Raw genomic sequence first — 15,351 nt, 5'->3', positions numbered from 1 at the left:
TGTATTCGGTTTATATCTAAGAGCCCTTAAAGTCAGAGTAATGAAGCGACATGGTCTATCAGTGGCAATGGCAAACTGGAAACCAGGTAGAAACTGATCTATGTGTTTCCGGTACTGAACGCCCTGCAACTTACCGTACCTATTGCTGCCACAGGACTATCCTTAAAATATAATTCTCAGCACTTCCTTCCCCCGATCCAAAGCTGTCGATGACCATCAGTGGTCTGGCAAGTAAAGTAAATCCCCTCATCCTGCTACTCAGGTTCCTCTAACACTTGTCCTGAGACCTTGCTTCCTGCTTCTGCAAGTCCCCCCTCCATGCAGTCTGGGACCCACCAAACTATTCTACTTGCCATGCTGTGCACACGCTACACTGTAAGCTCCATGAGGACAGTGATGTCTTATTCATGGCCAAATCCCCAGTATCTAGCCAGATGCCTGCCTCATAGTCAAAGCTCCGTAAGAGTTTGTTGAAGATGGTGGGCATTCTTCATTATGATAAATATGACAACAACAAAAATAATAGTAACAAAAGCAAAATGGCAATAATCATGATGATGATAAATCATAGTGAAATAACAATCATAGACATTGACTGAGCCATTGGTCTACAGCCACTAACCTGTAAGTTTCTTAGTTAAACCTTACAATAATCTCATCATGGGGATACTATCCTTATCTCATCTTACCGATGAGATGACAAATGCTCACAGAGGTTAAACAACTTCTCTGGTATTGGTTGACTGACTCTTTCATTCACATATTGAACATGTGTCAGGCTCTGTTCTAGGGACTGGGGATGTAACCTACATCTTCTTTGTGAACCAATTCCTTGCTTTCATGGAGCTGACAGTCTAATGGTGGAAAACAGACACCCACTCGCTAAATAAATGAGATAAAGTCAGAAAGTGGTAAGTAATCAAAAGGAAAATAAGTCAGGGTAACGGGATTAACAGTGATGGGGTGACTATTTCACACAGGGGTAAGGGGAAAGGCTCACTGAGGGCATGGCAGCCAAACAAAATCTGGACGGGTAAAAAAGAGTGAGACATTAAAGACCTAGAGGGAAAATATTTCAGGCAGAGGGAACAGCAAGTACAAAGGACTGAGGCGAGAGTGTCTTCAGTATGTTCTGGAAGCAGTAAGGCTGCCGGTGTGTTTGCAGGTGAAAGCAGAAGAAGAGAAGACAGCAGAGACACTGCACGGGTTAGATCGTGGGAGCACTGCAGGTGTGACACGGACTTGGCTTTGGCTGTACTTCAGAGGGGAAGCAACAGAAGGGTCAGAGCCAAGGAGTGATAGGGTCTGTCCTAGGTTTTAAAAGGATCTCTCTGGCAAGGGAGAGCTAGTAGGGATCCATTATAGGAATATTAAAGCCATACCGGTGAGAGAAGCGAGGGAGCTGAGAGGAGCCTGGGCTCTGATGGGCTGCAAGAGGAGTCTGTGAGGAAAGGAGGAGTCCAGGACTAGCCCAGGGTTTCTGGAGGGTGAGGGAGTTGCAGACGGAGGGCTGAGGAAATCAGGAACTCACCGTGTACATATGCAGTGTGAGACGCCCATGAGCCACGCATGTGGAGATATGAGTTAGTTGACAACTGGATATACATGTCTTTAGTTCACTGACACAAAACAGGGATAGAAATTTGTCTCAGAGTTATCAGCATACGGATGGCATGTCAAGTCCTGCAACAGGATGAGATCATCTCAGGACTGAGTGGGGAGAGGTCAGGACAGAGGAGGACAGGCCCTGGGGTGCTCCGGTGTAGGAGATGAGGGGCGAAGTCAGGCAGCAGAGACTGCGAAGGAGTGCTCAGCCAGGCAGGTGAAGACCTGAGAGATGTGTCCTGGAGGTCAGGGGGAGACAGGGATTCAAAGCCCAGGGCAGTGACCGTCCCTGGCCAATGCTGCTGATAGGTCGGGTCAAGCCGGGCCTCACTTTAACCCCTAGACTTGGCAGATGTGGAGGGCGCTGGACTCCTCCGCAAGAGCAGTTCTGGTGACTGCCATGCTGGGCGGATTCTCAACCACCAGTTCCCAGCATTTGCACACGAGTGCCTGAACCTTCCTGGCCCTGTCTCTCTTTAGGTCCAAATTCCCTTCCTCTCCTCGGACTCAGCTCACGGGCTCCCTCCATCATGGAGGGAACCTTCCCTCAGCCCCTACTCACATGTCGCTGCCATGGCATTTACCTTGTTTTAGAATTATTCACTGGTGACCACATTCAGATATGTGTCGAGTGGACGAGTCCTTGGATGAATAAAAATATGCCACGTGAACTTCATACACAATAAGACGAAACGCTAAAAGCAGTGCGGTACAATTACTGCCATTATGAAGGCAGCTCAAGGAGCTCCAAACGAGAACACCCCCAAGTATTAATCTGCCAGCACAGTCTCTGGGTGCCGCGGGCCTGCGGGGCTGGGGAAAGAGCAGCGCAGCGATCCCCGCCTGCTGAAAGGCTTGATTGTGGTTTTCAGGGTCTGGGCTCCGGGCCCAGCTCTGCCACTGGGCCGTGTGACCTTGGGCGAGGCACTCCAAACTTCTGGGACATAATTTCTTCACCTTTGAAATGAAGAGATTGTATCCCATCTGCTCAAAGATCCTTCTACCCACTTCCGTTCCTTCTCAGATGAGAAACTAATGTGGTCATCGTAGTGGCATGAAGACTTATTTGTGCCATTTCTCTCTACTGAAGCTATGAAATCTCAAAGACGGGTCTTGTCCTTTGCCTCAAGCACAGTATACTGGGAGACACACAGAAAATATCTCTTGATTTACTAGATCACAAGGATAAATCCTTTTTGGTCTATGAAATGTACCCTGGCCCGCTCTCTCTCCACCCTGCCCCCCATGTGTCTTCTCAAGTCAGTCCCTCAGTCCTTCCTTAATTCGCCCTGGGGTTGCTCCTGGGTGCAGTATTCCCTAGAACTATAAAGGCTCATGATCCAGGTCTGTCACTAATTTTGTGCCTCTTGACCCTGCTGGCTTAGAGTTGAGGAAGTCACAGGTTGTACAACACAAGCCAGAATGCTGGGTCTGGACCATCTTAGCTAATCCAGTCCATGGAACGAGGGTGCTCACGGAAAGTAGTAGGTTGTATCAGATTACGGAGATTTCTTGCATGCCAAGCTCAGAGTCTGAGCACAGAAATATGGATCTACCATGCCTGGGGTGTTCTGGAGGGGACAGAAAGTGGAGAAAGGGAGACCAGCTAGAAGACTGAAGAAGCAGTGTCACAGGGGGTGGCAGGGAGGGCCCGAACTGGGACAGAGAGAAGAGATCAGGAGCCCTGCGAGCCTGTACTTTGCTGGCCCCTTTGCTAGAGTCCGTACGATGCTGAGTCAAGTCAGCATGCACTCCATTCAGGGACTGGGTCCATGCTAAGATGGTCCCTGCATGCTGGAAGCACGGTGAGCATCAGGCAGCAAGTGGGGGCGTGGGCCTGGTGTGGAGACAAAGTGCACATCTAAATGCTGTGTGATGAGTGCCAGCCGGAGGGGGGGTGGGGGCTGCACAGAGAATCAACATTTGAACTTGGCTGTGCCCTCTCCAGCCTTCTCCGCTTCGCTCCGGGAGGCTGACCTGGATGGAGGACGTGGTGGCTTCCCTGTTCTTCGCTTCTGGCTGCATCTCAGGGGGAAGGGAGACAGGGAAGGTGGAAGATTAATTTCCTTCGCTCCCAGGAGATGAACCTTGAGTCAGTGGTGTCTCTCAACCAAGAGTCACTGCTTCTATCAAGGTGGTCTGTTCTACAAGACTCTCTTTCCGGGCTCTGGTGACTGTTCCCTCCTCCTAGGCCTGGTTCATAACGGCTCTGCTATTATGCTCCCCTGTAGTTCTCCCAGATCCCAGCCAAGACCTTTGTGATTAATTCCTTTGTCCCAGTGTGATTGTATCTCTCTCTCTCGTGGGGACTCTCGCGGATATACTGGGCCTCTGAAATAAGAACACACAATTCTTTGGGACTTCATCTCCTAGTAAACTGTGAGCTCTTCCCTGAGGAATCATGTCTTGTTTATCTTAGCCCTGTCTCCCCACTTCTACTGTTCATGGGAGTTTCTGTTCTTAGGGGTTGCTTATTGACTGTTTGTTAAAAGATGTTCATTTCTCGTCAGCACAGCCATGCCTTTGACCCCAGCTGGTCGTGTGGCTGTGTTCTGAACATTCCCCACGGAAGGGGCCGCAGCTCTGTTTGCCCCTTCACCTTCTGGCTGTTCTCACCTCACTGTTTCTCACTCGGGAGACCAGATGCTCCCACTAAAGCCTTTTCCTGCCCAGTACCCTAAAGTTTACCATCTTTACGTCAATGCCAGATGCATGTGACCTCAGAAGAGACCCCTAAATCTCTCTTCACCGTAATTTCCAAGATTGCAAAATCGAGATAAGAATAATACTGACTTCAGAGGACTGCTGGGAGAATAAAAACGAATGTGATGTCCTGTAAAATTTATCGTCTTTCCCAAGAAATATATCCGTGACTATAAAGAATAAGCAAGTTCCCTCCCGCTCCCCCCATCCTACTTGGCCTGACTGGTTTCCATGAGGTAAGCACTTCGTTAATACACCACACAAAATACCAAGAGCTGACATTTCCTGAGTGCTGACTGCGCGCTGGGAACTGTGCCGAGCACTTCATAGGTCATCTCATTTAATCCCCACAAGAATCCCGTCCAACAGAACCTATTTTGTCCCCATTTTACGGATGAGGAAAAATAACGGTACAAAAAGATGAAGTCACTTGCCCAAGGGCAGAAGCCAGAACTAAAACCCAGGAAGCTTGGCCAAGAGCTGCGCAGTTACCCCCTCTGTTCATACGTCTCCCCCGTTGACGTTCTCTGTGACATATGTGAAGGCAAATCGTAAGGCCCGGCGGCCATTAGTGAGATAGCATGTGGAAGCTAATCAAGTGACTAAAAGCCAGTTTGTCCTTTTGTGGAAGTTCTGTGACCTGAGCGCAGGCTCTGCACCCCGAAATTCAAACTGAAATCAGTAGTGTGGGGTTAATGGCACTGCACTCTTACCATCTCCGCCTTCTGGGGCCCGAGACTCACCTGAGCTTAGCGCGTGCTCCACTTCCTGCAGGATCACCCCGGGGGAGGCAGTGGTCTCGATGTCGATCATCACGCAGGTCACCTTGGCTGGCGCCGTTGCTTGGGGCGTTGTCTCTGTGGCCACCGGCTCGGCTGTGGCATGGGAAGTGGGCGTGTGGGCAGAGCCGTGCTCTTCTGTTGGGGACTCTGGGGTGGTTGGGGCTCCCATGGGCTTGGTGCTGGTCTCAGCAGAGCTGTGACTGGTGCTGGCGGAGGAGGCGGAAGAAACCTCCGGGGGTGAGGTTGGTAGGGGTGGGGGTGATGAGGCTGGAGCCTGAGGGGAGCTGAGGGTGGGAGACTCGGCGGGGGCCTCAGAGGGGGGCTGGGACCCTGTCGGTGGCCCGCCTGCCTCCTCGGGAGTGCTTGCGCTGTGTTCTGACGGGGTGGCTGTTAAGGGCACCCCGCCGCTGGTGGGTGAGGGCTCTGTGCCCGTGCCTTCCCAGTGAGACGCTGGGCTGCTCGTCTCCTCTTCTCTGGGCTCTGTGGAAGTGTTCCTGGGGCCTGGAGGTGCTGGGGCCGAGGCCGTAACTGGGAAGACCGAGTTGCTGGGCGTGCCACTGGTCGGGGAGGCAGGAGGGCTTTGTGGAGAGCTCGTCCAGACGGCCGTGGAAGGGAGAGCGTTTGCCGGAAGAGAACCAGGCCGGGGGGCTGCCGTAGGCAGGCTCTGTACCCTCAGTCCTGCGGAAGAGCCAGCACAAACGTGGTTAGTGGATGGACGCCTCGCAGGCGGGGCTGCTTCACAGCATTTGCGCACGTCTTCCTCATTTTGCATTGTGCCCTCCCAACTGGGAAGGTGACTTGTGAATATTTTCTTTTTTTTAAAGATTTTATTTATTTATTCGACAGAGATAGAGACAGCCGGCGAGAGAGGGAACACAGCAGGGGGAGTGGGAGAGGAAGAAGCAGGCTCACGGTGGAAGAGCCCAATGTGGGGCTCGATCCCATAACGCCGGGATCACACCCTGAGCCGAAGGCAGACACTTAACTGCTGTGCCACCCAGGCGCCCCCTGTGAATATTTTCTGCCCACTTACTGCTCCCTCCTCTCTTTGTGACTATCCGTGGGAACCAGCCTGAAGGCCCAGGAAGAACGAGTGGGTCAGTCAACACATGTCTGGCCAATCCATGGAACGAACTAATCTTGTCTCCTGCTTGCTTACAACTGTGCCCTTAAAAAGTGAGACTCCCTGGGGAACTGACCTTTCCTGGGAATTGTCTGGATTGCTATGGGGCCTGCACCCCAATACCTGCGGGGATGCCCAGGGCGTGTGCTGAGGGTGGGGAAGCCGTGGTTGGTGAGTGCGGAGCTGATGGATTGGCTGTTCCCTGCCCCAGAGGTTGTGAGCTCTGCTTTCGCATTCATGCACAGTGATACCAGGTCTATAGGCTTGCTGGTGCGATGAGTCAAGATGTGAACACATTCCCTGTGAAGGGAGAAAGGCAGGAAGTCCCAGAATAAAAGCTGAGAGGAGGAATCTGAGGTTTGGAAATGTTATCTGGGACTGGAACCGAGTTCTTTCAAATTCTAGCTTGGGGTCTGTACAGTCATATCATTTTGCAAAATGTTCTCCTTCACATTTTAGAACATTTAGAATTAGTTTCCTTTCTTCCTTCCTTCCTCCCTCCATTTACACATTCCATTTAATTAACTAATTAATTCTTTCATTCATTCAGGTACTTAATAAATGGCTTCTATGTGTATCACTCAGCTAGTCCTGGATTTTGATTCCACTTTTTATGTAAACCATCGTTTGATGGAGTCCTCATGCCCCTCACCATCCCCCAGCTAGCTTTTCCCCTAGTCATTTCCATTCAGTGGTTGGCACCCCCTTTCACTGAGTTGCTCAGTTAAAAACTGAGACATCACCCTTAATGCACCTCTTTCCCTCACACCCCATATCAAATCCATTGGCGAATCAGAATGACTCTACCTTGAAAATATATCCCAACCCAACCACTTTTCCCCACCTCCCCCATCATCTTGACACCACCTGAGCCACCAGTCACTTGCCAAGACAACTGCCATCATCTCTTCATTGGTCTTCTGCCTCCCAGATTTTCTCCCTTTCAGTTATTTTTCACATAGCAGCCGGTATGAGCTTTTAAAGTGGTAAATCAGAGCATGTTCTTTAACTAGTCAAAACCCTCCAAAGCCATTCTGTTGCACTTAGAACAAAATTCCAAACTAATCCCCTATGTCACCCCATGCTGTCTTCAGCATTCAGGTTGGTCTCTGCTCAAATGCCACCTCCTCCTCAGAGGAGCCTTCCCAGATGAGCCTAACTGAAATCATTCCTACTCCAGCTCCTTGCTTATTTTTTAAAAAATTAACTTTTTAATTGTTAAATTACATATAACATTTACCATTTTAACCATTTTTAAAAAGATTTATTTATTGGAGAGAGAGGGAGGGAGTGTGGGGTGTGGGGGAAGGGGCAGAGGGAGAGAGAGAGAGAGAGAGAATCTCAAGTAGACTCCATGCTGAGCATGGAGCCTGATGCTGGGCTCGATCGGAGCTCGATCTCACAACCCTGAAATCATGACCTGAGCTGAAACCAAGAGTTGGAGGCTTAATTGACTGTGCTACCCAGGCGCCCCATTTTAATCATTTCTAAGCGTATAGCTCAGTGGCATTAAGTACCTTCACATTACTGTTCAACCATTACCACTAACCCATCTCCGGAACTTTCTCATCTTCCCAAACTGAAACTCTGTACCGTTAAATAACAGTATCCCTTTTTCCCTCTCCCCAGCCCTGGAAACCACTATTCTACTTTCTGTCTCTATGAATTTGACTCCTCTAGGTAATGCATGTAAGTAAAGTCACATTATATTGTCCTTTTGTGACTGGCTTATTTCACTTAGCATAATGTCTTCAAGGTTCATCCATATTGTAACATGTGTCAGAATTTCCTTCCTTTTTAAGGCTGAATAATGTTCTGTTGTATATATAGACCACATTGTATTCATCCATTCATTCACTGATGGACTTTGATGAGTTGTTTCTACCTTCTGGTGACTGTGAATAATGCTATGAATCTGAGGTACAAATATCCGTTTGAGACCCTGGCCCCAATTCCTTCGGGTATATATCCAGAAACGGAAGTAGTGGATCATAAGGTAATTCTATGTTCGTTTTCTTGAAGAACCACCACACCCCTTGCTCATTTTTTTTTCATAAAATAGAAGTTTCTTCCTGAAATTATGTTATTATTTATTTATTATCTCTCTCTTCTATCAGAATGTAAGCTCCATGAGGTACAGGGACCTGGTTTTATTCATTGCTGTTTCTTCCAAGCCTAGAACAGTGCCTAGGTCATGGTAAGTGCTCCGTAAGTACTTGTGGAAGGGAAGGGAGGGAGGAAGGAAGGAAGGAAGGAAGAAAGGAAGGAAGGAAAGAAGGGAGGAAGGAAGGAAGGGGAAGGGAACTAACTTAAGAACATTATCCAAAAATACTCCAGAATCTCTCTATTCTCTTCTCCGTATCACTTAGTGTGGCCACATCCATCAGAACTACCTCAGGAATGGCTGCCTACATGGTGTTATGTGAGCACAGGAACCTTGCTTGCAAAGTCAGCCTCATGCTCTGTCATTCTACCATGACACATACCCATGCCTGATGTCATGTTAGGTCTTCAACTCTTTAACCCTCCATACTCTGAGGAGATTTCCTTGGAGGTAGCATACGGGTAATGGCCATCCATGATCAAACTTCATAAGGAATAAAACATGGGCTAGATTCCAGCACAGAGGAAGGGGGAAGATGTACGTGGATGTATTCAGACACTTGGGGGAGAACTGCTTACTTCTTCATTCTGGGGCACGGTAGACTCCGCAGCTGATGAAAAGTTGTGCTACAGAATCTATCCTGAAAACAGTTTTCTCATATTTAACTGAATTTAACGTTTGAATTGTTATCAAAGTACTTGGTTTTATCTTCTTGAAAAGGAGTTGGTCAGGACCATAAACTATAAGACAGTTTCTCTCCTAGTAAATAGGAGGGCAGACCTAAATTAGGCCACATGATAGTCCATGGTGCCATAGTGGACTTTTGGCAGCTCTGAAGTGTCAACGATTTCAGAACGAATACAGAGCAAGAGATCTTTAAAATATGGACAAAAACAACAGTTGGGGGAAATACTATTAAAATGCTGGATCTTCATATGTGACCTTTGGAGCTGACTGGCTCTGCATCCTGGTAGCTCCCATGGCTCATTATTCTGTGGTGAAAACCCCAAAATGACTATGTTTAACTCCTGTTGATAGTATCATAAAATAGACGGGCAGAAGGAGGCAGAGACGGTCTCAGTCTGGTAGCCGATTCAGAGCCTTTGGAAGCTGGGATACATGAGGAATGAGTCATACACAAAGGAGCACTCATTCATTCATTCATTCATTCATTCATTCTTTTACTGAGTAGTTCCTATGCCTGTGGCTTTGCCCTCTGAGAGTTCAGTATCCAGCGGGACAGAAAGGACACCCAGCTTCCTGTAATATGATGTGGTAAGTGCCTCACTGAAGTAAAAGCAGGTTACAGTGGGAGCCCTGAAGTAAGATGGGTACATCCTGTGTAGGGACCGTGGCATGCAGAAGTATACAAATGTCATTTTCAAATGACATTTAGACAAGTCACAGAAGAGAGGACATTTGAGTTGGTTTTGAAAGGATGAGAACACACAAGATGCCACTTAAAGTGTATACGTTCAGGGTGACACTGGCATTGTCATTTCCAGGGGAGCTGAAAAGCTGGCCCATGAACATCATTATAGTGCTGGAAAGAACATGCTCCAGTAATTGGTTTTCTTGCTAGAAATATCTCTTTCCTTGTTTAACTCTGACGAATACACTTTTATAACTCCTACCCTTTCTGCTTCCAAAGAGAACTGGAGGTGGTCATTCATCTCCCATGGCTACCTTCTGAGTACTTATTTAAAATACTTTACAGTCCAGTTCAAGCAATTCCTAATCCTAACAAAACAACAGTGCAGGAGACTGTGACAGAGCTGGGCATCTTCACTCGAACAAGGCATCAGAAGCGTCTTATGTGATGGTGCATATTCCACGCACTCTGATCGCGTGACGGGCGGTCTTCCTTCAGCATGAAGACATCCAAGGCCTGCTAGGACTATCCCAGGGAACGCCTGCTGCCTTCCTCTGCTCAGGCTGCCAGAATAAAATCCCACGTAGACTGGGCGGCTGTAACAACAGAAGTCTGCTTCTCACAGTTTGGAGGCTGGGAAGTCCAAGCAAGGTGTGGGCCCATTCAGTTTCTGGTGTTTTCTGATGAGAGCTCTATTCAAGGCTTACAGGTGGCCACCTTCTCTCTGTGTCCTCACATGATCTTTCCTCACGTGCGCTCATGGGGAGAGAGAGAGAGAGAGAGAGAGAGAGAGAGAGAGAGAGACAGCAAGCTCTCTGCTGTCTCTTCTCCTGAAGGTACTAATCCCATCCCGAGGGCCCCACCCTCACGATCTCTTCTAATCCTAATCACTTCTCCAAAGCCCCAAGTCCAAATGCCATCACTTTGGGGGTTAGGACTTCAACGTTCAGAATCATGGAGATAGTCTGAGGAAGTATCATTCTGCTTTCTCACATGATGGATTTGTGTTTCCAAAGGAATATCAAACTGAGTAAGTCAAACACATAAGGATGTACACTTTCTCAGGATTAAAATTTTTTTTTAGAGCTAGAAAGGGGCTATGAGGTAAGTGAGTACAGCTCCTCATAGGATACATGGAGGAAGGACGCAGAACGTGGTGTAAGGGAACTCATACTTCTAAGAGTGGGAGCTGGGGCTGTGTGGCCCAGAAAGAAACCTGTAGGGAGAGATTCAGAACTAGAGCGTCCACCTCTGACACTGAACCTCCCCTCCCCCCACACTGTGTCCTTGACTCGAAAAGAGTGGTAGAATGTACTGCAGCAACCGCCATTACAGGGTAAGCAAGGGGGAGCCCATGGGAGGCTGGGCAGCTGAAATAATGCCCCATACACCTTCCCATTCCAAATAGAGCCACTTTCCCCTAAAGAAAAGAATTAGTTCTAATATTTCCTTGAGAAAATGGCAGAAAAATCAGAATGAAGAAATCGAACACATTACTCTCTATAAATTAGAGGTCAATGTGCATTGTTCCAAAACAGTGACATTGCCAGATGTGGTGCCCCGCCTGGGGAGTGACAGGCCTACGTGCCTGAAATGGGCTGACTCAAGGAAGGAAATCTCTTAGACTTGGCCCAGATGAGAGCTCTAGGGAATGAGGGCCGACTGCAGCTAATCTGAGATTCCTCCTTGGAAGCTTACAAATGGCAGCCTTTCCTGAAGTTTGGTCAGGTTGAAGCTTTTATGTTGCAAGAAGAGCTGGCAGATTGTTGCTCAGAAGAAAAGCTGATTCTTAGTTGGAAAGGAAAATATTCATTTCCCTGTACATTGTCCTTTATGGGAGTGACGAATACCAGAGTTGCTGTCTCTCTGACGTATGAAATAAAGGTGTCTGGTTCGATCCCCAGTTTCTTGCCTTGCTAGGAGAAGGGATCAGGGGGCCTCCAGGTTTGGGTAGGTGAGTTCTCCCTGTACTGAGATATTCCAGGGTAGAGAGGCTGCATTCTGCACACGTGCTCCCGCCTCCTGGCCAGCCCGGGTGTCAGCGCCATTCGGCCACGTTGGCAGCCAGTGGACAATGAACGCCCCCAACTGTCACCTTTTCCTGGGTTTCATGAGCAGCAACATGGGCCAGTGCCAGAGTCCCGGGTAGCCTGATTGCCGGTGCTGCTTACCCATCATCCACCCACCACCCCCAACCTGTCCTTTCCTGCCCTTGGCTTGTCAAGTACCTGAGGAAACATGTGACAAAGCTTTGGCAAATTCAGTGAAACTCGATCAAAACGCAGCCAGGCCCTTTCCGTTGCTGCCAAGTCAGGCTGTGTGTTGCCTTTGCCTGTGGTCTCGCGGATCATGCCAGGCCTGCCTGGCAGAGGCCCCATGGCTGCTGAGGGCTGCACGCTAAATGATTGCTAAGGTTAGCCAGACGGCCACCACCATGAGCTTCCTGAGAGGCCAAGGGGGCTACAGCACACCCCTCTGAGGCTTGAGAGGAGGACGGGCAGCCTGCACTGGTTTCTCCCTGACCTGAGGCTAAAACTTCAAGTCCCCAGCAATGATGTGGTTTTGTAATATAGGTGAGGTTCGGTGGGGTGGAGTCCGGAGCCGTTGGCCAATAGAGAATTCTTGAGGCATCTTTGGTGCCAGAAGGTGGTTTATGAAAGCACAGGGATAGGACCTGTGGGCAGAAAGAGCTGCTGCCCCGGGGTCTTGAGGGGTGGTGAGTGTATACTCGGGAGTTGGGGGAAATAAGGGAAAGAGAGGTTTCAAAAGAACTTTCATATGCTTTTTCTTTCTTTCTTTTTTTTTTTAAGATCTTATTTATTTATTTATTTGACACAGAGAGCGAGAGAGTAAGAAAGAGCACTTGTGAACACAAGCGGCGGGGGGGCGGGAGGGGGACAGAGGGAGAAGCAGGATCCCCACTGAGCAAGGAGCCTGATGTGGGGGGCTCAATCCTAGGACCCTGGGATCATGACCTGATCCAAAGGCAGATGCTTAACCAACTGAGCCACCCAGGCGCCCTACAAGATACCAGAGGCCTTGCCATTGTCATGTTAAGGTTGTTTTCCCCTCTAGCAAGGTATTAACATTAAGATAGTTGGGAGATTTCTGGAAGAATGTCACGCCTGTCCCACCCAGGAGTGGGCGTGGGGTGGGGGGAAGGTTGCAGGGTGTCAGCTTATGCTTTGTCTTCAGCTAGCCTTCTGCTCCCTCATAAGCAAGGCCTGGAAGGCTCTCCATGATCCAGCCCCAGTCTGCCCCTCCAGCCTTGCTCCCCACCAGGCCCTCAAACACACCAGGCTTTTCCCTTAATTCTCTTCCTTCTGCCTAAACAGCGCTCTCTCTCCTCTCTGCCCCAGTTACTCCTATTCATCATGCCAGTGTTAGCTGAAGGGCCTTCGCTGATTCTCCTGCTAAATCCCTCCCTCCCCCACCCCCAAGCCCTCCTGGGCTCAGAGCACCCCTGACCTTAACCGGATAGCTCTGACACTGGCGTGCTAACTATGTGATTGCTTACAAGTAGCTTTGTTTAATGCACGCCTCCCTCTCCAGCCTCCACATTGCACACGGGGCACGGGCCATAGTGGGTTTGCTCACCAAGCATCCTCCTTGCCTGGCTCTTAATAGGAATTCAGACAATTCCTAAAATAAACATATTTTAGCAATCTGAACTATTCCCTACCGTCTGCCTCCCTGCCTTTGCCTGTGCTGTTTTTCCCACCCCAAATCCCTCTCCCCATCCCGATTCTGAGAACTCGAGAGCCTTACCCCCTCTGTAACGTGCCTCCAACTTGATGGGGCCACAGCACTTCACACAGATTTTAATTGTAGCACACATTATACCGAGCCATGGTGTCTCTCCAGGCTGGTCTCCCATCCGTCTGGGAGCCCTAATGGTAGGGCCTGCAGCTTATTTTTTGTGTCTTAGTGCCTGGCACAGATAAGGGACTCCGTAAATATTCACTGAGTGAAAACATGGATTCTCTACCCTTTGAAAAACGGAAGTGTTCTCTGGCTTATAGGCTGGGCCCTCATAGCACAAATGCGTCTTCCCTTTGATCCGTCTGTAAGTTCCATAAAAACCATCAGCTAATATGAAACTGTAGATGGGTCTCCAAACAGACGTTTGCTATTTTTGCTTGCTCGTTTCCACTTTGGAGACTGCAAGGATTTCCTCTCTCTGGGCATGATACAGACCCGAGTTACCAGCCCTGGAGACGCTGGCCATCGATCAGTTGGCCCAAACCCAGGCTGGCCTTAGCATTTCTTCACTGAGCTACCCTTCTGTTCAAGAGACAGAAAAAGAGTAAAAATAATCTTACGATGATAGATATTTTTTAACATCAATACTAGGTCTTTGTGTTCTTTAGTTTGAGTGAAGCCATCGTAAGGGAATTTCACAAAAATTCCCAACTGAGGGCACCCACCACTCCAGAAGATTCATCTAACCTCTGCAGAACCACCACTAATCAGAGCCTGGTCCAACCATATGGTATTTGAAGGCTATGTCTAGACAGAATGTGTATGCCCCACAGCCATCAAACTGTGTTTAAGAAGACACTTGTTTGAAGTAGAAAAGCCATATTCTCCCGAGTGTTTTGTTTATGGAAAGGAGATGCAATCCTAGTCCAAAAAGAGGAAAAACGCTTCTGTTTTTGAGCCACCAAATGAGAACCTACAGACCTGGTGTATGACTCCATTTCTCTCTCCATAAAGTCAGGACTAATGATATCACCAGGCTCCCTGTGGGTGCTGGGAATGCTAATGACAGAATAACATTTGGGAAGAAGGTTGTGCTTCCTGGAGAAAAAAATATAACATGTTCTTTCTTTCCCCCAGAAGCAACAACTGTCTTTTGTCAGTCGGATGCCCCCCAAAACTCATTATCTTTGGTTGCGTGGGGACTGTGATGCCTGGTCTCAGGAAGCGGCTGTGCTGAGCAAGGATGCCAACAGGTACCCGAAATTCCGAAGGTACCTTATTGGGGATCCTCAGGGTGGAGCAGTGCAGAGAAAGAGACAATGTAGGGAGGGCGAGAACCTTCTCGTTGGCTGCTTTGTGGTCGAGGGCAATATGGGCGTGTACAGTGCGTGTAGTAGGCTGACAGAAGAAGACAGTCTAAGACCTCCATGGGGGGTGGATTTCTGAACAAGCGTCAGGTTCTCTCGTTCTTCCCTTCCATAGGTCCCGTCCCAACATTTGTGCGGTCCAGCACAAGCGCACACACAAAGGTCCACACGGAGGTTGTCTAAATATGTACTGCTCTACGTTATTTCGTGTCTGTGGCCCAGGCTGCATTCCTTCCAGGGCCCTGCAGCCCACAGCCAGAGGATCCCTCTGGTGACCTGGGAACGCGTGGGGCCAGGGATCTCCTGGGGCAGTGCAGGCCAGAGCTGGGCCTGGGCCCACCCAAACCCAGGATGGAGACCGCCCCGGACATATTTCCCAGGCAGAGTTGGTGGGCAGGCTACCCATCCCCAGGCCTCACTTTCAGGGCAGGCTTTTCAGGCATTCCCAAGCACAAGGGATGGAGGGGGTGCAGGTGGCACTTTGGGTGACTTGCAGTGACCAAATTTAAGCAGAGACAGCCACTCCTCTCCTTACCCAGAGCTGAGGCTGAGATTCTCTCTTCCCTACATTCACGGGAGTGCTTGCTGGCCAC

The 15,351-nt window shown here is 49.1% G+C and overlaps 1 protein-coding gene across 1 annotated transcript in view; it reads right to left on the bottom strand.

The window, feature by feature from the left end:
- The window catches only part of PARM1 (prostate androgen-regulated mucin-like protein 1), a 103,454-nt gene that overhangs the window by 31,536 nt on the left and 56,567 nt on the right, over positions 1-15,351 (bottom strand). The window contains exon 2 of the mRNA XM_026509958.4: positions 5,052-5,768. Coding sequence (XP_026365743.3) covers positions 5,052-5,768 — 717 coding nt within the window. The remainder of the gene's footprint in view (positions 1-5,051; positions 5,769-15,351) is intronic.

Source organism: Ursus arctos, unplaced genomic scaffold (genome assembly GCF_023065955.2).
Source record: "Ursus arctos isolate Adak ecotype North America unplaced genomic scaffold, UrsArc2.0 scaffold_9, whole genome shotgun sequence".
NCBI classification, from domain to species: domain Eukaryota; kingdom Metazoa; phylum Chordata; class Mammalia; order Carnivora; family Ursidae; genus Ursus; species Ursus arctos.
Note: the sequence above shows the minus strand (reverse complement) of the source record. Positions and strands in the feature narration are given on the sequence as shown.